Source organism: Bos indicus, chromosome 3 (assembly GCF_029378745.1).
Source record: "Bos indicus isolate NIAB-ARS_2022 breed Sahiwal x Tharparkar chromosome 3, NIAB-ARS_B.indTharparkar_mat_pri_1.0, whole genome shotgun sequence".
Lineage (NCBI taxonomy): Eukaryota > Metazoa > Chordata > Mammalia > Artiodactyla > Bovidae > Bos > Bos indicus.
The window spans coordinates 86,014,412-86,039,809 of record NC_091762.1 but is presented as its reverse complement, the minus strand read 5'-3'; the positions used below and the strand labels follow the sequence as shown (position 1 = coordinate 86,039,809).

Here is a 25,398-nt window from a genome sequence, read left to right as displayed (position 1 = left end):
CAGTTCAGAAGTATGAGAAAGGTCCCAGTCTTTGGGGAGTCTCTTAGCAACTAAGTTTATGATCTGTCATCCATCATCAAAACTCAGCGTTTGTTTATTTAGAAACATCTTTTCTCTCTGCTTGAGTTTTGGTTTTGTTTGTAACCCCATTACCACTCTTGCAGTTTTGCTATGTATACCTAGACTGATGACTATTTCAGTAACCTTTTGATCTCCTTTTCTCCAGTATCTTCCCTAAATGATCCATTTCAGCTTTCACAGTGTTCTCCTCTAGTTGAAACTTGGTGAACACTGAGTAGAGAATTAAGCTCATCCCAGCCCACAGGATTCACAACACGGTATCAGCTTCACCATCTGGTTCAACATGACCTTCAGTCCTATCTTTCTTACTCTCTTCCCCACCATACTCATTCTCACCTTCTAACCTTTGCAGAAGATGGTTTCAAAGTCTTCCGTACCTCTCCTTCCAAGTTCAGCTCAAGTTCTTCCAATGAGCCCTCTCTGAGTACCTGCCCACATTACATAGTGTGCTTTAAAAAAAAAAATCTTCTGTCTTTTCTTTGAATTCTTTAGCTCTAGTTTGTGTCTTCAATTATAATGCTTTACTATAATCTGTCTTTAAAATTTTTGTTTTACTGGCATTGAACTATTGCCAGCCTTTAGGTAAGCCTTTACCTAAAAGTTCATGTCTCATCCTTTCTGGTTTTCCTCTTGGTCTAGCCTCTAGCACAGTGCCAGGCTTATAACAGAAGTTTAATAAATGAGTTTCTAATTCAGCTAGATGAATTTTTCATCTAAAATTTTCATTTCCCCCTCTCTTTGGTATAGTTATTAGAAGTCCTTGGGTATTGTATGATATTTATATTTTATGTGATCTAGAATTCAAAGCAAGATGAAACAAAAACATTACAGAGAATGAAAAAGTATTAGTATTGTTATATGATCACTTCTAGAAAGTACTAATGTGCACATTAACTCTTTTTTGAGATGTAATTGATATTAATATATCACATTGTATATGTTTAAGGTGTACAATGTGATGATTGATACACATGTATATTAGAAAATGTTTATTAAAATAAGGTTGGTTAACAAATCCTCTACCTCCCATAATGACCATTCTGTTGTTGTTGTTATGGTGAGTCTATTAAAGCTCTACTCTAATAGTAGCTTTCAAGTACACAACACAATATTGTTAATGAGAGTCACCATGATGTATGTTAAATCCTTGTAATTTATCTTCTAGCTGAAAGTCTGTACCCTTTGACCAACATTTCTCTGTTTTTCCTGGCAACCACCATTGGTGGTATGGAACTAGAATGTTCCCGATTTTTAGACTCCATGTATAATGCTAATTCTTCATGAACACAGTATGTAATTAAGCACAACAATTTCAGTGCATATGTTTTTGTATCTGCTCCCTCTTTTCCATTCCATGGGTCTCTGACCTAGTTCTGAATTTCATTCTCTCTCACTTAGATATTGCAATAACATCCTTTACTCTTTTTATGCTTTAAATTTCTCCTTCATTCTCCACATAGCCATCAAGGACCTTTATGAAATACAACTTCACCATATCAATCCCTGCTTAGAAACTCAACATGCTACTCACTGTCTTTGAATTAAATCCAAATTCCTTGGTCTGTTATCTGACATCTTCCTAGATCTGATCCCATCCTATAGTTTCACCTTTTTCAATTAATAGTCTTCTTAATGGCACTTATATTCTATTCAAACCAAATTCCTTGTATTGAGCTTCATACATAATGCTTTGCTTGGCTAACTTGCACCTTTACCAGAAAGGGCCCTCTATTTCATTCCTTTGTATATAACAGTACTTTATCTTTAATGAGCAATTTCAAACTAATATAACCTTTCCTGATCACCTCACTATGAAGGAATTCTCCTTTCTCCGAATGCCCGCGTAGCACCACCCTCTAATGGCATTTATTACCTTCTATTTTGGGTTTAGTTATTTATGAACATTCACTCATTTGTTTGTTCACTCAAAAAAAGGTCAAACAGAACTGTGCAATGTGCCAGGATAAAAAAGGAATGTAGTCTACTGGGTGGATAGTAGGAAGTCCCAAATAGAAAGATACAATATAGAAATATGATAATGGGTGTTAAAGAACTCTGAGAGGCCGATAAAGGTTGGCCTAGATCTGTCTGGGGAAATCGTGAAAGTCTCAGAGGAGTAGAGCTTGAGTTCCAACCTAAAAGATGTTTAGACACTAATTAGCCAGGTAGACAAGGTGAAGAGCTGGCAGGGGGTGGGGTAGTTAGAGAGGCAGATAGCTCAGGTGGAGGGTGTAGGTTTAGAAAAGGCATAGCCACAGGAGAAAGCAAGGCACGTTTGAGGAAGGCAAATTAATCATTATAATGGGGAATACAAACTCCTGTTAAAGAGTTTAGAGGTCAGCCTGTTAGCAGGTATCCTGAAGATTTCAATCAGGGGAGTTAATGATTGGATTGTGGGTTAGACTCAGAAACTGTCAGCAACCTGGTAGGGGATTCATGTCTGATTTATCTTTTTTTCCTGATTGTGCTCAGCACAGTGCCAGGCACATGGTTTATGTACAAATTATATTTATTAAGAAGTGAAAGAAAGGGAGGTGTCCACTTACAGATTGCAACACAAATAGAAAGGTATATGATTGCTTCTATGTCCTGGCTATTGTAAATAGTGCTACAGTGAATACTGGGGTGTATGCATCCTTTCAAATTATGGTTTTCTTTGGTATATGACTAGAAGTGGGATTGTAGGAACATACGGTAGCTCTGTTTTTAGTTTTTTAAGGAAACTCCATACTGTTCTTCATTCCTATCAGCTGTGTTGGAAGGTCCCTTTTATCCATACCCTCTCCAGCATTTATTATTTGTAGATTTTTTGACAATGATGGCCAACCATTGTGGTTTTGGCTTACATATCTCTAATAATTAGTGATGTTGAGAATCTTTCCATGTGTTTTTTTTTGTCAACGTGTATGTCTTCTTTGGAGAAATGTCTATTTAGATCTTCCACTCATTTTTTGATTGGGCTATTTTATTTCATATTGAGTTGCATTTGCTGTTTGTATATTCTGGAGATTAATCCCTTGTTAGTTGCTTTGTTTGCAAATATTTTCTCCCATTCTGAGGGTTGTCTTGAATGGATAAAGAAGATGTGGTACATATATACAATGGAATATTATTCAACCGTAAAAAGAAATGAAATAATGCCATTTACAGTGATATGGATCAACCTAGAGATTGCTATACAGCCAGAAGTAAGTCAGAAAGTAAAAGACAAATACTGCGTAATATTGATTATATGTGGAATCTAGAAAAATAATACAGATGAACTTATTTACAAAGCAAAAGTAGAGTTGCAGATACAGAAAACAAATTTATGACTACCAAGGGGAGAAGAGGGGATGGGATAAATTGGGAGATTGGGATTAACGTATATGAAAGTGTGGAAGTGTTAGTTGCTCAGTTGTATCCAACTCTTTGTGACCCCATGAACTGTAGGCTCTCTTTCAGTGGAATTCTCCAGGCAAGAATACTGGAGTGGGTAGCCATTCCCTTCTCCAGGGTATCTTCCTGATCCAGGGATTGAACCCAGGTTTTCTACATTTCAGGCAGATTCTCTACAGTCTGAGCCACCAGGGAAACCCTTAACATAAATATACATGTATATATAAAATAGGTAACTAATAAAAATCTGCTGTATAACACAGGAAACTGTATTCAGTGTTCTGTGGTGACCTAAATGGGAAAGGAATCTAAAAAAGAATGGATATATGTATAACTGATTTACTTTGCTGTACAGCAAAAACTAATACAATGTTGTAAAGCAACTATACTCCAACAAAAATAAAAAAAATAAAATTTGTGGATCTCAGTGTAAAATGAAAAAGAAAAAAAAAAAGAAAGGTGTATGAGCTGTAAGCTGCACACTTCACCTGTATTACTCAGATCACACAGATAGAGGGCATTTTCTAGCTTCCTGAACCTGTCGATCCATGTCTCACATTCTTCAGCTGCGTTTTTCATCACAGGACTGACAGAAGGCTGTGAGATTGGCCTGATCTTCAAGGCATTCAGGATATCTTTGGGGGCTGAAGTCTCAGCAGGTGGATTTTCTGGTTTCAAATCTTTTTCTGGAGTTTTCTACAAAACAACACAAACATCTCACTGGTAATGCATTCACCACCCAGAGCTCCCCCAGTTTCTTGGCCAATGACAAGGCTACACAACTAGCAATATTTATTGTAGGTCTGTCTTGTAAATCTGGAGGATGGATTTCAAGTCCTGTGCTATAGGACCATATCTGCCAAGTCTTACTGGACACAGACTACTATGCTGAGTATTTTCTTTTTTCTTTAAAGGAAAGGTAAAATTGTGACTTTTATTCAGCTTGCATTTCTAGTTTACACAGAGGTTTTGTAACTAGCTAAGATTTTTCATCATGTTCTACTCTGCCTTATACTATGGGGATGCATAGACAATGCTTATAATTTCTTGGTGGGAAAACTTCTGAATCCTTGAGTGTAAGATTCTTGACAAAAATGATCTAAGCAATAATGTGATGTTACCTTGGATGTGTGGGCTCACTGTAATGAATCAAGGTGCCTCTAGTTTTGCCTGTCCTGTTCATTTAACAAAGGAAGCTGAGGCCCAGCGTGGGGAATAGACTTACTGAGATTGTACGGTTAATGGTAGACAGAAAACTAGATCAAGGGTATAGAGATTATATCAGTCTCATCTTTGTATCCTAAACTCATGTCCAGTACAGAATAGAGATGTTTTTAGAATAAATAGACAAATGAGTTTCAGTAGATCCATGAAGGACATTCTGTCACCTGCCATGTAAAGAGAGTGGGCATTTATTGACCTGCCCAACCCCACTTTTCCAGGAATTACCCCTCCTGTTGATCCATATGGTTGTAGAGAGAAACATCATGTGTCTAAGCACATAGTGCGGGACTGGACATCTAATGCAAAATGACCAATAAATACAATATCCAGTGATTTTGGAACCACTTGTGAGAGTTAAAGGCAGAGATAGGAAAAGAGAGATTATTTTGGGTGAGAAGTGAGAAGAGAGAGAGAGAGAAGGGATATGAAACTGACATCAGAGAAGAGAGAGGATATGAGAAATTGTGATGATGTTCAAAATTCAAGTCTCTGATTTTAATGTTATGTTTCTATTGTTGGATATAATTATATATATTATAATATATATGATTGTTTATATATTAAATATAAATTATATACACAATTTGTTTTGTAAATAATTATATATGTAAAATATGCTCCAATTTGTATGCAGGTCAGGAAGCAACAGTTAGAACTGGACATGGAACAACAGACTGGTTCCAAATAGGAAAAGGAGTATGTTAAGGCTGTATATTGTCACCCTGTTTATTTAACTTATAGGCAGAGTACATCATGAGAAACGCTGGACTGGAAGAAACACAAACTGGAATCAAGATTGCCAGGAGAAATATCAATAACCTCAGATATGCAGATGACACCACCCTTATGGCAGAAAGTGAAGAGGAACTAAAAAGCCTCTTGATGAAAGTGAAAGTGGAAAGTGAAAAAGTTGGCTTAAAGCTCAACATTCAGAAAACGAAGATCATGACATCTGGTCCCATCACTTCATGGGAAATAGATGGGGAAACAGTGGAAACAGTGTCAGACTTTATTTTTCTGGGCTCCAAAATCACTGCAGATGGTGACTGCAGCCATGAAATTAGAAGACGCTTACTCCTTGGAAGGAAAGTTATGACCAATCTATATAGCATATTCAAAAGCAGAGACATTACTTTGCCAACAAAGGTTCGTCTAGTCAAGGCTATGGTTTTTCCGGTGGTCATGTATGGATGTGAGAGTTGGACTGTGAAGAAGGCTGAGCGCTGAAGAATTGATGCCTTTGAACTGTGGTGTTGGAGAAGACTCTTGAGAGTCCCTTGGACTGCAAGGAGATCCAACCAGTCCATTCTGAAGGAGATCAGCCCTGGGATTTCTTTGGAAGGAATGATGCTAAAGCTGAAACTCCAGTACTTTGGCCACCTCATGTGAAGAATTGACTCATTGGAAAAGACTCTGATGCTGGGAGGGATTAGGGGCAAGAGGAGAAGGGGACGACAGAGGATGAGATGGCTGGATGGCATCACCGACTTGATGGATGCGAGTCTGAGTGAACTCCAGGAGTTGGTGATGGACAGGGAGGCCTGGCGTGCTGCGATTCATAGGGTCGCAGAGTTGGACACCACTGAGTGACTGATCTGATCTGATCTGATCCATCTAATAAATTAAGGTGGTTGAGTTGGTTATGTTAGTTGCAATCCAAATGTTCTTAACTAATTTGTCACAGAGTTAGGCCTCCCACTTTGTATACCATCTTTGCTTCTCCCAACTTTCAAATACCTGGATTTCTCCATCCTTGTCTCAAACTTCTCACATATAAGCTGTGGAGATCCTACTGTTCTAAAGAATAGTAATTTCAATAAGAGGCCAAGTTAACAACAAACATGAATTCAGTAGATCCATGTAGATCCATGCTGGGGGATATGAAGAATCATCTTGTTTGAAATAATATAATGCTATACAAAATTGTATCCATACGGATGACCAGTGACCAGGACATTTTAAGAGATTAATGTATAAGAGTTCTACTTTTATAAAATCAATTTTGAGAGGAGCTGAAAGTTTTTATAAAGTAAATACCGTAGGGATTCTTATACTTTTTAGAGCTTTGGACTACTTTAGAAATCCAATGAAAGCTTCAGATAATCTACTCAGATAAATGCACATTTGCATAGGATTTGTATGATTTTAGAAAGTTCAAAGAGGTCCTTGGAGTTGGGGAACTGACTTTAAATAATTATATATTTCTTCAGATATTTCCACACTCTCTTTGACCACTAAAGACATGGAATGGGGAAATTTGTATGGGCCTGAAATGACAGGCTCAACCTAGTAGGTAAGTAAGTAACTGACTAACACACCCTATACTGTTTTGGTCCCACTGTGCCAGGATGAAGTCCAAATTCCTTTCTTGGCCCTTGAAATCATTTAAGTTCTTATTCTTGCTTCTTTTTTGATGTATGCATCTTTTTCTCCAGCCACATAAAATGGAAAAAAATAAAGCTGCTTGATGCTCTTATGCCTTTTACATGCTGTTTCCTCTGCTGTAAAAGTCCTTCTTGCCTTTCTATGCCTCCATGCATTGGGCTCCTACTCATCCTTCAAGGCCCAACTCATATTTCACTCCTTGTGGGAGGCCTTCCTTGACAGCCTCAGGCTAGGAGAGGGGCAATTTTTTGTAGCCCTTTTATCCATCATAGCACTTATTATGGGATAGTGTCTGTTAGAGTATCTCTCCCCTCCCCCAGAGATCCAGAGGCTGGGCCTGTGAGATAGTCATTTATGTATCTACAAGTTTTGGTTAGTGACTGTCACACAGTAGGTTCTCAGGATATGTTTACTGAATGAATAAGTGAATACATAAATGAAAAACTTTCTCTGGGATAATCAGAAAGCCGCTTTACCAAACCTTTGCTTCCGTTTCCCTTTCTAAAAAGTGAGACAATGAATGCTGCTTATATAGGAATGTGAGAAGAATCGATTATTGCAGAGATGCAGTAAAATCTTCAAACAAGGCAAGAAAAAGAGCAAACTATATATTTTTGATAATATTACACACAACAGACTTAACACTCAAGGAGAAAAGCATTTGCTGTTGTTTCTTGCATGGCAGAGGCATGCCAAAATGGATACTATTTTCTAAAATATTTCAAAGTGTGAAGTGTATGAAGAGGCCTCCCGTCATTTGAAGATGAATTATGTTCTAATCCAGGCATTTAAAAAAACAACAACAACAGAGAAACTCAGGCTGTTTTTCAATTTTGTCTGCATCTTCTGGCTAAGTGCTGAGAATATTAAAAAGAATTTTAACTGCTTGCCAGATTTTCTTTTTTTAAATCAAAGAGCCCATTACATTTTAAAATGTGATGTCTGGGGAAAAGGTCACCCTGCTTCTGGAAGCTGGATTTAAGATGTTAAAATAGGCCTCACAACCACCCTTTATTTTGATGGCAGTTGATGACTGGTCACAGGCTTTGGAAGGACACTCTTTCACATGCTACAGGTTCAATGTTTGGGGGCCAATGGCAAGTCGGTCACTGAGTGGTGATGAGAAGTTTCTGCAAGCGTACACGCTCAGACAGAAATCAACCATACTCTTGGAGTTCTTCTGTTTCCCTTCTCTGCTTGAGTAGAGTCTCAAAGTCAGAGATGGTCTGATATTGAGGTACTGGGTGGAAATCAAAAATTCAGAGGGGAAGGCCTAACTCAGCATCAGAGAATAGAAGGCAAAGGATTGGTGAAGCCCATCCCCAAGTTCTATACTAGGCTGCATACCATTTGTTCAGTTTCTCCTTGAGATATCTCAGGACCTTCAGGATGCCCTGGAGTAGCAGAAATTTCCTTTCCTTTATTTCCTGGACAAGAAAGAAAAAAATGGTTTTAACTTGGCCTCTTCGTTTTAACATATACACATATACAGCCAGGCAAAGAAAACATTAAGACTCTGCTATGTGGTTGGCATTGTATGGGGTGATGGGGATATACTGGTGGATAAGAAGGATCTAATTACTGCCCTGATGAAGCTCACAAAGGGGAGGTAAGTGCTAAATAATCACTCAAGATTATTATTTAATTACAAACTACCATAAACACAACAAAGGAAAATGTGAAACTAAATTTCTTTTGGGCTAGGGGTAGGAGTGGTGGAGGATCAGAGAAGGTTTCTTGGAGGAAGTGACACTTAAACTGGGGACCTGAGGGTGAATAGGAGTTTCCAGGCAAAAGTGATGGTGGCATTGCAACAAAAAGAATAAAGTGCTTAGGAATAAATTTACCTAAAGAAACAAAAGACCTATATATAGAAAACTATAAAACACTGGTGAAAGAAAGCAAAGATGACACAAATAGATGGAGAAATATATCATGTTCATGGATTGGAAGAATCAATATAGTGAAAATGAGTATACTACCCCAAACAATCTATAGATTCAATGCAATCCCTATTAAGTTGTCAATGGTATTTTTCACAATACTAGAACAAATAATTTCACAATTTTTATGGAGACACAAAAAACCTCAAATAGCCAAAGCAATCTTGGGAAAGAAGAATGGAACTGGAGGAATCAACCTGCCTGATTTCAGACTATACTACAAAGCTACAGTCATCCAGACAGTATGCTACTGGCACAAAGACAGAAATACACATCAGTGGGACAAAATGGAAAGCCCAGAGATGAATCCACAGACCTATGGACACCTTATCTTTGACAAAGGAGGCAAAAATATACAATGGAAAAAAGACAATCTCTTTAACAAGTAGTGCTGGGAAAACTGGTCAACCACCTGTAAAAGAATGAAACTAGAACACTTTCTAACACCATACACAAAAATAAACTCAAAATGGATTAAAGATCTAAATGTAAGACCAGAAACTATAAAACTCCTAGAGGAAAACATAGGCAGAACACTCTTTGATATAAATCACAGCAAGATCCTCTATGACCCACCTCCCAGAGTAATGGAAATAAAAGCAAAAATAAACAAATGGAACCTAATAAAACTTAAAACCTTTTGCACAATGAAGGAAACTATAAGCAAGGTGAAAAGACAGCCCTCAGAATGGGAGAAAATAATAGCAAACAAAAAAACTGATGAAGAATTAATCTCAAAAATATACAAGCAGCTCATGCAGCTCAATACCAGAAAAATAAGCGACCCAATAAAAAAACGGGCCAAAGAACTAAACAGACATTTCTCCAAAGAAGACATACAGATGGCTAACAAACACATGAAAAGATGCTCAACATCACTCATTATCAGAGAAATGCAATTTGAGAAATGCAAATGCATTTGCAAATGCATTATTTGAGAAATGCAAATCAAAACCACAACGAGGTACCATCTCACGCTGGTCAGAATGGCTGCCATCAAAATATCTATAAACGATAAATGCTGGAGAGGGTGTGGAGAAAAGGGAACCTTCTAACACTGTTGGTGGGAATGCAAACTAGTACAGCAACTATGGAGAACAGTGTGGAGATTCCTTAAAAAGCTGGAAATAGAACTGCCATACGACCCAGCAAACCCACTGCTGGGCATACACACTGAGGAAACCAGAATTGAAAGAGACATGTGTACCCCAGTGTTCATTGCAGCACTGTTTACAATAGCTAGGACATGGAAGCAACCTAGATGTCCATCGGCAGACAAATGGATAAGAAAGCTGTGGTACATATACACAATGGAATATTAAAAAGAACACATTTGAGTCAGATCTAATGAGGTAGATGAAACTGGAGCCTATTATACAGAGTGAAGTAAGTCAGAAAGAAAAACACCAATACAGTATATTAACACATTTATATGGAATTTAGAAAGATGGTAACAATGACCCTATGTGCAAGACAGCAAAAGAGACACAGATATAAAGAACAGACTTTTGGACTCTGTGGGAAAAGGCGAGGGTGGGATGATTTGAGAGAATAGCATTGAAACATGTATATTACCATATGTGTAATAGATGGGAAAGAAGAATGGAAGTTCAGTCCAAGTTCAATGCATGAAACAGGGAACTCAAAGCTGGTGCACTGGGACAACCCAGAGGGATGGGATGAGGTGGGGAGGGAGGAGGGAGGGGGATTTGGGATGGGGGACACATGTACACCCGTGGCTGATTCATGTCAATGTATGGCAAAACCCTCCATAATATTGTATATTGTAAATCAGCCTCCAATTAAAATATATTAATTTTAAAAAATTAAAAAAACAAAACAAAACAAAACATGGTGGGCATGTGCATAGAGCAGAGAGTTCCAGATAAACAGAGATAACAGCCTGTTGAACTTCCCTGAATGAAAAGGGCTTTTCCAGTTTGGGGAGTGGCAAGGGGCCTTTTCCTGTGGTCTTGCCTCTTAGAGAATGAAGCACTTCCACCTTCCTTTCCATTCGAGTTTGCACTTGAGGGATCAGGTAAAACTTTTGTCTTCCCCTTTCTTGTTCCTTTCTATGGTCAGAGGTCCTATATGGGAAGAGTATGGCATCCCTACCCCAGGGGATTTTATGACCCACATACTACTTGCTCTGGCTGCTGCCTTCATGAATAGAAGAAATTTCCTTAGGAAGTAGGAAAAAGACATAAAGACCTTCAGTTTAAGTCCACTAAGGCTTATTGTGGGCATCATTCATTCATCACTCAACATCTGTCATCAGACTTGGCAACTTCTTTACTGTACAAATTCATATGACAGCTACACAGCACAGATTTCTGGGAGCTTCAGCTTCAATATTTACTGCATAATTCAAATATGCCATTGTGTGTGTGCTTAGTCACTTCAGTTGTACCTGACTCTTTGCAACTCTATGGACTATAGTTCACCAGGCTTCTCTCTCCATGGGGTTCTCCAGGCACAAATACTGGAGGTGGTTGCCTCTATCTTCCCAATCCCAAGGGATCAAACCCACGTCTCCTGTGGCTCCTGCATTGCAGGTGGATTCTTTACTGCTGAGACACCAGGGAAGCCCCAAATATGCCATTAGCAAATACATATTGTTTCTGAGTTGGCTGTTGCTATTTTCAATAAAACGATTCAATCAATGAATTTTTTAAAAAGGTAGAAGTTGATAGTATAACATAATGGTGGGGGAATAGAGGATTTGAAGCCAGATCCCTTGGGTTTGAGTCCTGGCTTGACTCTTTTCTCTATTAGCTGCATGATCTGGGGCAAGGAACTTGTCCTCTTGGTGTCTGTTTCCACTTCTGTAAAATGGGGATAATGCCATCTATAGGTTACCGTGAAGATTAAATGGACTAGAAAATGTAAAGCAAATACTTGGAGCATAGCAAGTACTCAGTAAACATTAACTAGGAGCTATCTATGTAAGCATGCTTATAAAATAAACAAATTGGATTAAAAAGCCTTTTGTTAGACTCTTAACATTGCACTTACAAATCATTATGAATCTTCTCCCATAGTCTCTTGATGGAGAGGGCAATGTGATTTCATAATCTCTGAAGGCCCAGAACCCAGCATGAGAATAAGTACTCAATGCATGTAAAATGGATGATCATGTGACCTTAATTTGAAGTTTGGAAAATAAAACCACTGATTGTGTATTTCTGTGTCTCCCATTCCTTTGCAGGCCCTATAGGAGGAAGGATTTTTCTCTGTTCTTCCATATCTAACCCAGATGCTATAGGTGAACTTTGGTGTCAGGTACGAATGCTATTAATATAATCCAGATGTTTCCCTTTACCAGCTGCAAGCTTTCAGATCCTAGTCTTGTCAGTTGTGAAAAGGGAATGATAATTGCATTTTGAAATTATGATCTGTGTAGGTAATTAAAAATTACCTACATAAAAATGCTTAACACAGGGAAGATGCCCAATGCAATGTAGTATTGTTTGTCATTGTGTTACTATTATGTGATCTTAAGCAATCTAGTTTTTCCAGAAAAGAGAACTTTACATTATGTGTCAGGAATTTTTCACATGCATTATTCTTTTTAATATAAGATCTAGAACATAGAGTTTGTCCCAGTCCAGTTTCTCTATTGTTGGCATTTCTAAAAGTCCCATAAGGAGAAAATGCAGGCTTGTTTCCTTGGTTTCTTTTAAGCTTTCCTTTCCCCTTCCTAATGCCTATAAGCATATTTTAAAAGGTAATGGTTTTCACATGTGGAAATTGAGAAATCCAAGATAGGGATGATTTTTTTTTCTTTCTAACACAGCAGGAAGGACAAATAATAACCATCTGTCTAGTCTGCCTTGAAGATTTGCATTGGAGGAAATAGGCCAAGCTGGCTTCTAGAGATCTCCAGGTGTTGCAAGGGCCAGGTTTTACAGGGCTTCCAGTGGATTCTGAGAGTTACACAGCCAGCCCTACCATCTCTCCCCACACCACCCACTAATAACTTGAAATCAGTGGTCTTCAGCACTAGTGCTAAAATGCTCCCACTTGGAGAGCTTTAAAAATTACCAGTGCCTAGGTGTCACACCAGACCAATTATATCAGAATTTCTATGGGGTGAGAACCCAGTTTGGGACTTCTAGAAAATTCCCAGGTAAACCTAAAATAAAGTCATAGATAAAAACAGATTAAAAAATTAAATAATATCATTTTCAGCAACGTGAATGGACCCAGAGACTATCATACTAAGTGAAGTAAGTAAAAAAGAGAAAGACAAAATACATGTGGAATCTAAAAATGTGATACAAATGAATTTATAAAACAGAAAGTGATACAAATGAACTTTTATAAAATAGAACTTATAAAACTTATAAAAACTCACAGACATAGAAAATAAATCTAAGGTTATCAAAGGGGAAAGGGTGGGGAGGAATAAATTGGTTATTTGAGATTGGTAGATAAACAGTAAGGACCTGCTGTATAGCACAGGGAACTATATTGAATACCCTGTAACAACTTAGAGTGTAAAGGCATCTGAAAAGCCATAGTGGTGGTTTAGTTGCTAAGATGTGTCTGACTCTCTGTGACTCCATGGACTGTAGCCTTCCAGGCTCCTCTCTCCATGGGATTTCCCAGGCAAGAATACTGGAGTGGGTTGCCATTTCTTTCTCGAGGGGATCTTCCCAACCCAGGGGTCAAACCCATGTCTCCTGCATTGCAGGTGGATTCTTTACCACTGAGCTACTATGGAAGCCCTGTGTGTGTGTGTGTGTGCGTGTGCGCGCGTGCGTGTATGAAATTAAAAGATGCTTGCTCCTTGTAAGGAAAGCTATGGCAAACCTAGGCAGTGTATTCAAAAGCAAAGGCATCACTTTGCTGACAAAGGTCTGTCTAGTCAAAGCTATGGTTTTTCCAGTAGTCGTGTATGGATATGAGAGTTGGCCATAAAGAAGGTTGAGTGTTGAAGAACTGATGCTTTCAAATTGTGATGCTGGAGAAGACTCTTGAGAGTCCCTTGGACTGCAAGAAAATCAAACTTGTCAATCCTGAAGGAAATCAACCCTGAATATTCATTAGAAGGACTGATGCTGAAGCTCCAATACTTTGGCCATCTGATGTGAAGAGCTGGCTCACTGAATGCTGGGAAAGACTGAAGGTAAAAGGAGAAGAGGGCAACAGAAGATGAGATGGTTGGATAGCATCACCAACTCAATGGACATGAATTTGAACAAACTCAGGGAGATAGTGAAGGACAGAGAAGCCTTGTGTTCTGCAGTCCATGGGGGTCGCAAAGAGTCAGACACAGCTAAGCAACTGAACAACAATCTGCTATAGTTTCTTAGTAAAGTTCTCTCCTTCTTGGCAGGACCTCCCAAAAGAAAGTGCTGTGGAGGGATGATAAGCCTAGCTCCCAGAGCTATTCTGCTATTACAGGGGTGCCCAGTGCAGTTGGACACCAACAGTTAGAGCCTGAAGATGATGCTAACACCAGATTAAGAAGGCAGAGAGCCAGAGAGCAGATTCTTGATCTGACACTTGAAGTGAAAGTCGCTCAGTCATATCAGACTCTTTTCAACACCATGGGCTTAGGAATTCTCCAGGCTAAAATACTGGAATGGGCAGCTTTTCCCTTTTCTAGGGGATCTTCCCAGCCCAGGGATCGAACCCAGGTCTCTCACATTGAAGGCAGATTCTTTACCAGCTGAGCCACAAGGGAAGCCCAATGGCTAGATAAAACCATTTTAGCTCTTGCTGCTGCCAGAGTTTTCAGTTACATAAACCAAAAGTCTGGCTTTTCTGTTCCTTCAGTATAAGTAGTTCTAAGTAGAAATTACTATGGATTTTTTTTTTTACCCTTAATAAGAGGGAGGTTAAACTCAGCCATTTTTCTATGTTATCTTGAGTAATGGGCCCTCAATAAATGTTTTGGGGGATCAATGAGTCTCCAAGGCGACCATCATTCCCTTCTAATTTCCCATCTGCAGTCATGCGATAGCCCTGTTCCTTGCTTCCTGCTTCCCCTCTTCTTCTCCCTCACTTCACCAGCTCCATTGTGAAGAGATTCAAAGTTGAGTCGTACTTCATTTTTGTAAAATACTACTTTAGATATTATAACATATGTATCTGGAGGGTCTAAGCTCTTTTGTATTTGTCTTTATGGGAGTTTTCAGCATCTCTTGGATCTATGGCTTGAGATATTTTATCACTGTTGGCAATTTTCAGTCATAATTTTCTTCAATATTGCTTCAGCTCTACTCTCGTCCTCCTCATTACATGTATGTTGGATATTGTCACCATTTCCTATATATCTTTTATATACTCTTTTTCTCATTCATACTTCAATGTGAATATTTCTGAATTATTGAATTTCTGAATTACTGAATCATATTCTAGTTCAATAATTCTCTCTTCAGATATGCCCAGTCTTTTGTTAAACCCATCTATTGAGTTTTTAAATTTAGTTATTTTTAAATTTTTTTGTCCTATATATTTTTTATAGATTCAAATTATTTGCTGAAAATTCTCCATCTTATTAATTTTCTCAAATGTATTAATTACAGTTATTTGAAAATCCATATCCTCTCTTATACCATTGCTGATGGTTTCTAATTGAATGCTGGAAACATTTTGTATGGATAATTTTAGAGATTTTATGAGATGTTAACTTCTTATACAGAGGGGATTTTCCTCTTTTCTATCTGGTTGTTCAATTTGAATTCCAAATAATAGCCTTCAAAGAAATATTATTTTGTATTTTATCTTGTCTTCTGGTTGACCTTGCCAAGATTCTAGTCCTTAGTCTAAGTTACAGACATTAAGTATTTATGTGATATGCAAATATCATATGCACATTAAAAGCAAGTTCATAGAATTTTTGTGATTCTAGATGTGATCAAGTTTATAATATGAGGCAGTATATATGAAAATGAATCATTTTAATCAGGTTATCATAGAATCTTCTAATGAAAATGGGAATGAGAAAATTCACAGTTCTACACACTCCAAATGCATAGCTGTCTTTAGTTTCTTATAATATCCCTTCTTTCCTTTTATGACACTTACCTGTTGAGCTAAAGAACCAGCAAACAAAATGGCCCACCCGGTGCCTAACAGCATTTAATAATCATAGCTCCAGCAGTATAGGAATGGGAAGAAACCAAGACTTTTGTTTCTCAGTAAGCCACAGGCTGTCACAACAATGCAGCAACAGCACCACTGCACTCCTGTTGCTCTAGAGTGTAACACTGACCAGCATTTTTTGTTTGTTAGACTTACAATCACCCTATGAGATTCTTGGTTCTGCTAATAGTACACCTTTCTTTATGTTCCTTCAGCCCTAAGGATGATAGCTGCTTTCTATAGTTACTAATATCTGGGTTATCTCATGGTCATGGGTTGAAATATATCCTTTAAACAGGTACCACTGAAACCTGTTAATAAGGCCCTGTTTGAAAACAACTTAAGATGTAATCAAGTTAAGATGACATCATTATGGATTTGGGTGGGCCCGAACTTGAATGAACAGTAGTGTCTTTGTACAAGGAAAGAGAGGGAGGATTTAGACACGGGTACAAAAGAGAGGCAGAGAGGGAAGAAGGCCATAGGAAGACAGAGGCAGAGATTGTAGTTGTAACCATAAGCCAAGAACAGCCTGGGGCCACCAGAAGCTGGAAGAGGCAAGGAAACACTCTGTCCTAGAGCCTTGAGAGGGAGCATGGCCCTCCTGACACCCTGATTTCTCACTCTAGTGCCCAGAACCATGAGAGAAGAAGTTCTGTTGTTTTAGGCCACTCAGTTTCTGACTTTGTTATGACAAATGCCCTAGGGAAATGAATACACTCATTATTCTCATTTTGTGCTTTCAGTCTTCTAATTATGGGTAATGACCAATCCCTCAACCACGGGCTATACATTCCCTTTGTTTGAAATACCTAGTGAGGTTTCTGTTTTTCACTGGAATGCAAACTGATACACTACACTTCCCACCAAACTCTCAGTACCTTGTATTTTGATCCAAAGGGTAACCAGTAAATGGTTGATGGATGTACTAAATAGAGAATTGCAACAACAGATTAGTATCAATGCATATTTTTTCACCTGTCATATTTAACACTTGTTAATTGCTAAATATTTTGCTCAATTCATCTTCGTCATTTCACTTAATAATATATCTTGGAAATCTTCCTGTATTAGATCAGCCATGTGATTTTACAGCTGCATAGTTATATTAATTGGATATACTGTAATTTAATAAAATGGTCCTTGAAGGATCTTGGCTGCCCTGGTGGCTCAGATGGTAAAGAATCCTCCTTCAATGTGGAGACCTGGGTTTGATCTCTGGATTGGGAAGATTTCCTGGAGAAGGAAATGGCTCTCTGCTCCAGTATTCTTGCCTGGAGAATCCTCATGGACAGAGGATCCTGGCAGGTTATAGTCCATGGGGTTGCAAAGAGTCAGACATGACTAAGTGACTAAGTACACAGCACACACAAAAATTACACCACTGTATATAAATCTTGGAGAGCTTTCTGGTGAGATATTAGTAGGGAAAGTATCTAGCTATAGGATTCCCAGATCTAAGGGACTATACAACTGAAATTCTAATAAGTTATATCAACTTCTTTTATAAATGAACTACATCCATATTAAAGGACTATTTCTAGATAATGCTTCATGATATACTACATGAATGAATGGATAAAGAAGCTGTGGTACATGTATGTTATAGAATATTACTCAGCCATAAAAAGGAACACATTTGAGTCAGTCCTAATGAGGTGGATGAACCTAGAGCCTATTATACAGAGTGAAGTAAGTCAGAGAGAGAAAAACAAATATCGTATACTGATGCATAGATATGGAATTTAGAAAGATGGTACTGGTAAACCTATTTGCAGAGCAGCAGTGGAGACACAGATACTGAGAACAGACATATGGACACTGCTGGGGTGGGGGAGGAAGGGAGAGTGGGATGTATGGAGAGAGTAACATGGAAACATAAAAACAGCTGTTTTACCATGTGTAAAATAGATAGCCAATAGGAATTTGCTGTATGACTCAAGGAACCAAACCAGGGCCCAGTAACAACCTAGAGAGGCTGGGATGGGGAGGGATGTGGGAGGGATGTTCAAGTGGGAGGGGACATGGGTAAACTTATGGCTGGTTCATATTGATGTTTGGTAGATACCAACACAATATTGAAAAGCAATTAACCTTCAATTAAAAATAAATAAATAAATAAACTCTTTAATTAAAAAAAAAAACAAACCTGGGAATTATGCCTTTTATGATCTAACTGACCTTAAAAAATAGCCATTAATGCAAACTTCACTCTTAATTTTCATCACTGGTAAGCCATTTACATTTCTCGGAGCAATGAGGTGAAATCCAATGAACAGACCATTGGAGCTAAGTCACAGCATCAACAAGACCTCTGGGAATGGGAGGTCTCTTAAGGAACAAAATAACCAGACTCACCTGGAGGAAAATCAGATGACAAATCAGAGGAAGCTCTGCCCAACCACTCAACAAAATTCTCCCATCTATGCAAGAAAAGGAAACATAGTATCTGTGAGCAAAGTAGGAAGCTCTGAAAGAATGTACAGAAAAGCTTAAAAGTTATATAGACTGTGATATCATAGGAATTTTTAGATGCCTCTATCATTAGGGGTGCAGTGAAGGAAATGGAAGCTACTTTATGTGTCTCAGGGATTCCCTGGTGGCTCAGACGGTAAAGAGTCTGCCTGCAATGCAGGAGACCTGAGTTTGATCCCTGAGTCGGGAAGATCTCCTGGAGAAAGAAATGGCAACCCACTCTAGTATTCTTGCCTGGAAAATTCTATGGACAGAGGAGCCTGGCGGGCTACAATCCATGTGGTGAAAATGAGCCGGACAACTGAGAGACTTCATTTTCTTTCTTTCTTTTCTTCTTAGATGTTTCTTCTAGAAATGGAAATTAAATGCCCATAAAATGATTTCAGGGGCTAGTAGAATGGAGGTTGGTTTCTGCCCATGGGCTAAGGGTTAGGTCTCAGTAGATGTAGTCCAGAGTCCAGGGAACTGCAGGAAATTCTAGCTGATGTCTCAGTTGCCCTTGACCATGAGTTTGGTGACTAGACAGTATAGATGGCATTCTGGCCACTGCAAAAACTGAGGGTCTGGAGTTGCTACTACTGCAGGAAAGTAATATATACTATAACGTCCCTGCCCCTCTCGCCACTCTTTCTGCCTTTCAAATCTCATGCAGTGGCATCCCAGTGATGGAACTTAAATCAATTCCAGAACCTCAATGTCAAGGGAGCTTTGGAAATGTTCTTTATAGGCTTCTCAAGTATGGGAAGTATTACAACATGGGAAAGAACATAGAAGGGGATAGAAATGGGTGCTAAGTGCAAATAGACAATATTTAGTGAAATCCCCAAGCAGAAATTGCATTGAGCAATGTGTGGGCATGTGATAATCAGGGAGTCATTTAAAACTTACAAGTAATTTAGGAACACTTTGGTAGGAAAAATAACTTACATTTGCTTGCCCAGCGTCCATTCTCAATTTATATAAAAATATGCTTCTCTAGGATATTGGGCTACAATCAATGTCCTATACCCTTCTCTAGCCAATGTTGTGATCCAAACTGTCTAATTAATCTCTATCTATCACTTTTCCCATCCTTCCCTCCCTTCTTTCCTCTCTCCCACTCTCTGTCTCTGTGTTTCTCCTTATTTTTTGGTTTCAACGCTTCCCAGAGTTTCATTATTCCCTAATTTTGTGTGTGACTTTGTATCTTTTTGAAGTATTTTTTTTGTTTGTTTATGCTAGCAAGACAGTTCTGTTGGTAGCAACTGAACTTTAAGTGAAAAGAATTTTTAGCACCTCTTTGCCCATCAGAAGCCAAGCAAATATAAACAGCCAGTTGTGAGAATATGTCCTAGGTTGTCTAGAAGAGTTTTAATGTCATGTGATTTTATTCTCTTTATTTTTAATTGAAGTATAGTTGATTTATAAATACACACACACACACACATACACACATATATGTATATATATTTAGGCTTCCCAGGTGGTGGTATGGTAAGGAACTTATATACCAGTGCAGGAGACGGAAGAGACGTGGGTTTGATCCCTCAGTCGAGGAGATCCCCTGGAGGAGGACATGGCAACCCGCTCTAGTATTCTTGTTTGGGGAATCCTGATGGGCAGAGGAGCCTGGTGGGCTATGGTCCACAGCGTCACATAGAGCTGGACACAACTGAAGCAACTTAGCATGCATGCATGGATGTACATGTACAAACACTTTTTCTGATTTTTTTCCCTTACAGGTTATTACTATATAATTCCTGTCTAGTATAGTATAGTTCCCTGTGCTATATAGTAGTCTTGTTGGTTATCTATGTCATATACTGTTGTTGTTCAGTTGCTCAGTCATGTCTGACTCTTTGCCACCCCGTGGACGTCAGCACTTCCGGTTTCCCTGTCCTTCACCATCTCCCAGAACTTGCTCAAGCTCATGTTCATCTAGTCAGTGATACCATTCAACCATCTCATCCTCTGTTGTCCCCTTCTCCTCCTGCTTTCAATCTTTCCCAGCATCAGGGTCTCTTCTAATGAGTCAGCTCTTCACATCAAGTGGCCAAAGTATTGGTGCTTCAGCATCAATCCTTCCAATGAATATTCAGGACTGATTTCCTTTAGGAATGACTGGTTTGATCTCCTTGCAGTCCAAGGGAATCTCAAGAGTCTTCTCCAACATCACGTTCAAAAGCATCCATTATTCAGTGCTCAGCTTTCATTATGGTCCAACTCTCACATCCACACATGACTACTGGAAAAACCATAACTTTGACTATATGGACCTTGGTTGGCAAAGTAATGTCTCTGCTTTTCAACATGCTGTCTAGGTTGGTCATAGCTTTTCTTCCAAGGAGCAAGTGACTTTTAATTTCTTGGCTGCAGTCACCATCGCAGTGATTTTGGAGCCCAAGAATTTAGTCTGTTACTGTTTTCATTGTTTCCCCATCTATTTGCCATGAAGTGATGGGACCAGATACCATAATCTTAGTTTTTTGAATGTTGAGAGTTGTAAGCCAGCTTTTTCACTCTTCTTTTTCACCTTCATCAAGAGGCTCTTTAGTTCTTCTTTGCTTTATATATAACAGTGTGCATATATTAATCCCAAATTCCTGATTTATTCCTCCATTCCTTTCCCCTTTGGTAATCATAAATTTGTTTTCTGTGTCTATGGATCTACTTCTGTTTTGTATAAGTTCACTTGTATCTTCCCCCCGCCTCAGATTCCACACATAAGCAATATCATATACTGTTTCTTTTTCTCTTTTTGGCATGGTTCACTTAGTATGATGATCTCTGGGTTCATCCACGTTGTTGCAAATGGCATTACTTCATTCTTTTTATAGCTGAGTAATATTACTTTGTAACATCTTCTTTATCCATTCATCTATTGATGGACATTTAGGTTGCTTCTGTTTCGTGGCTACTGTAAATAGTGCTGCAATGAACAATGGGGTGCATGGATCTTTTCAAACTCTGACTTTCTCTAGATACATGCCCAGGAGTAGGACTGCTGGGTTTATGCTAGCTTTTTAATATTTATGCTTTATGGTAGCTTTTTAATACTTAAGCTTTATGGTAGCTTTTTAATATTTTAAGGAACCTCCATGAATTCATTAGATATGTAACTAGTTCATTTTGCTTATACTTAATAAAACTTTTCTATACCTGGCATCACAAATCAGAAAAGTTCTTTGTCAGTGTAGAAAATATAACCTCCAGAGCTTCATGTCACTTTGGGTACAAGAACAGACAAGGCATAGGTAAGCAGAACCACCAGCCAGATAAGCTGATGATTACATCAGCGGCTACAAGGGCTAGGCATGGAAAAGAAGGTTGGAAAAGTAGCACTCTCTAGGAATTTTAATTAACATACAAAGATCTGATATTAGCACAGATCTGGAAATAAACTTAAGGAGAAGCGTCTCCTGTCTGCTACACTTCTTGAAATTCCTTTCTCTTAGGAGGGCCAGGCTTAAGGCTACATCTTCTGACCTGCTGAACAACAACACAACAACAAAAACCCAGATCTATTGATATTTCCACATTGCATAACATTTATTTTTTAGAGCTGTTAGAAGTTAGCAAATATTTGGCAAGGTTTCTGGACAAAATGGCACCAGACACTCTCATGCCCCTTCTTTAATATTTGCTGATAGAAGGGGAAGGAAATCACAGGACATATTTTCTAAGTACTGAACTTGGACACTGCCTGATTTAAGTGATATATGACCAATGAAATCCTTAAGGTCCTCTAATAAAATATATTCTTTATCCCATATTCTTTACATTACTCTAGGACCTCCAAAGAGCCCTTGACATCTTAAACATAGCAATGGGTTTTTGCTGCCACAAAAGGCAATATAATTCTAATCACAGTAGCAGGTGCCAGATGCCCCATGTTGAGTCAGAGAGGTCAGGATTGAAGCACAAGGTCTGTGAACCTGATTCTAGATTCAGGCAGATCCGAGTTCAAATTCTAATGTCATTCAAACTTTAAAAATGGCCTTTCATGAGCATTCTGAGTCTCTTGTGTGCATTCTCTCATTTAATTGAGACAACCATCTCATGAGACATGTAAATGACTTGGCTGTGGACATGCTGATTAATGGGGCAGCCAGGATTTAAACTCTGACTCCAAAATCCTGCACCCTTAACTCTATGGCCTTACACATGAAATGTAATATAACTTGGTTTCAGTTATATTTCCCCCCCTTTAGAATTCCATGAACATGGTTCCAGGGTCTTCTGATGTTTATTACTGTAGCTTTTATTTTTTAACTTTAAACTTTATTATGGTGTTTAAATGCCAGATTGAAAGAAGCAAACTACAGTTGACCCTTGAACAGTGTGATGAGGGGTGGGGTGTGTTAGGGGTGCTAACTCTCTGCCCAGTTAAAAATTCAGGTATAATTTATAGTTGGTCCTCCATATTAGAGGTTCCTCCTTTCCACTGGTACACTTTGCAGAAGTATGAGGTCAGTCTTATTTAGATATATTTATAATTATTTTTAAATTTATTTGCTTTGATTTAGTTTAATTTTGTTTTGGCTACATCCTTAAATAATTCACGTTGTCTCAGTAGCACAAAAGTTTTGTCAGCAGAAACATGGATGCTTTTTTTTTTTCTTAATTTAGTTTATATCTTAATGAATTCATTGTCTGTACACAGGGTTTTTCTTTTTTCTTACTTATGCAAAGTTTTTTTAGCTGTGACCTTTTGTTTAATGTCTTGTCTTTAATGTCTTGTCAGTTCTTCTAGTTTCTTATTCCACAATATCAAGCATCTTAGTTCAGTCTCTATTCTTATTCTTTTATCTCTACTATTCTTTTTCATTTTTTCCTCTAGATACTGTGTAAACTTATCAATTCTGATGTTCTGAATTAGATTTATTTTAGTGTTAATTTTGCTAATCATTAATTTCTGGTTATCACATTTTCTTTTGTAAGTAATATTTGATTAAAATACAGTCCTGGCTATTTGTTATGTATTGTTTTTGGCTGCTTTCAGGCTACAATGACATAGTTGAATAGTTACAACAGACTATACACCCACAAAGCCTATACACTTTACTATGTGACCCTTTATAAAAAAGGTTTGTTGACCTAAACATTTAAATAAGTGTCTTAATATCATAGAATATCTAGCAATATTCAGCTTTCCTTGATTGTATTATACTTTTTAAATTGAGATATAATTGACATATAAAATATTAGCTTCGAGTGTACAACATAATGATTCAATATGTGTGGATTGCAAAATGGTCACAATAAGTCTAGGTAACATCCATCACCAAACATAGTTATAATCCCAGCTACCTCTTCATTATGCTGCAGAAGTTTCAGTTTCCTTGAACCTAGCCACATTTCACCAAGTTCAGTTTAATTTCTTCTTTTCACTTTAGTGCTTTTTGCATTTCATTTTAATAGTCTTCTAATCTCATTATGCTTATTACTTTCCAATTCATTTCAACAGAGACATGGCTCTTTATATCCTATACAGAATACCAATGTCTTTCTAAATGTTTTCTAGTTTCTAGAGTAAATCATTTTCAGAAGTTTGCTGTTATTTGGAGTCTGCAGGATCATGGTTACTTTCCTTGTTCTACAGTATTTTTAAAAATTAGGCCTCATACGTTGGGGTTTTCTCTTTATTTGGTGTCAAATGAGAAACTGTTCACATTCAGTACAGCACAGTAGGAGAATTTAATAGGTTTCCTTTGGCCCTACTCACTGCTCATCCAGCCCCTCAGTCAAGGGGCGGTGACAACTCCTACCATTTGGTGCTCCTTAGACATTTTCCTGGTGCCTCTCCGTTGGGACCACTTCAGAGGTGGGATCTTCCCATCACAACTGTTGGATATGAGACACTGTGTCGGTATAGTCCGTCATAATGGGTACACTTGTTGACCTGAAACAGACTGCCAGATATTTCTCCAGCATAGGCAGGTTTATTCAGGATCAGTAAAGTACTCTTGCCTGGAAAATCCCATGGACGGAGGAGCCTGGAAAGCTGCGGTCTGTGGGGTTGCTGAGGATCAGACACAACTGAGCAATTTCACTTTCACTTTTCACTTTCATGCACTGGAGAAGGAAATGGCAACCCACTCCAGTGTTCTTGCCTGGAGAATCCCAGGGACGGGGGAGCCTGGTGGGCTGGTGTCTATGGGGTCACACGGAGTCAAACACGACTGGAGCAACTTAGCAGCAGCAGCAGAAATTTGTAATTTGTGGTCTCCAATCATGGTGAGCCCTGCTCAAGTGCCCCAGACAGCAAGGGAAAGAGAACACATTTTTTAGAGAAAGGAAAGAGGGGTTGGGAGGGCTTCTTACCAAGAAAGAGGAATCTTCCTTACTGTTGAGTTCTAGTATCGTGGGGCATGAGAGCGCCCCTCTTCTGGACTCTCAACTCTGACATTTCTGTATATTCATTTTTCACACACTTCCCAACATACACAACTACCAGGGAGCACCTCTTTCTGCTCCCACCTACATGATGTTACATTTCTAGGATGACATTTCACCAGATACAAATACCACAGCCGAGCTTAGCCATTTCTGCCTTCCTCACACCAGCTTTATGCTCTGTTATTCCTAGGAGTTGTGATCTCTGCACAGATACAGAGAAGTAGTATGAGGGTAAGTGTTCAGTTCAGTTCAGTTCAGTTCAGTCGCTCAGTCGTGTCCAACTCTTTGCAACCCCATGAATCGCAGCATGCCAGGCCTCCCTGTCCATCACCAACTTCCGGAGTTCACTCAGACTCACGTCCATTGAGTCAGTGATGCCATCCAGCCATCTCATCCTCTGTCGTCCCCTTCTCCTCCTGCCCCCAATCCTTCCCAGCAT

At 38.6% G+C, this 25,398-nt stretch overlaps 1 protein-coding gene across 4 annotated transcripts in view; it reads right to left on the bottom strand.

Moving 5' to 3' along the window:
* C3H1orf87 (chromosome 3 C1orf87 homolog) overlaps nt 1–25,398 on the bottom strand; it is an 83,223-nt gene that overhangs the window by 5,662 nt on the left and 52,163 nt on the right. For all 4 annotated transcript variants that reach the window (XM_070786447.1, XM_019957357.2, XM_019957358.2 and 1 more), the window contains exons 9-11: nt 18,465–18,529; nt 8,416–8,495; nt 3,948–4,155 (exon numbers count right to left, since the gene is read on the bottom strand). In XM_070786447.1, the coding sequence (XP_070642548.1) occupies nt 3,948–4,155; nt 8,416–8,495; nt 18,465–18,529 (353 nt within the window). The remainder of the gene's footprint in view (nt 1–3,947; nt 4,156–8,415; nt 8,496–18,464; nt 18,530–25,398) is intronic.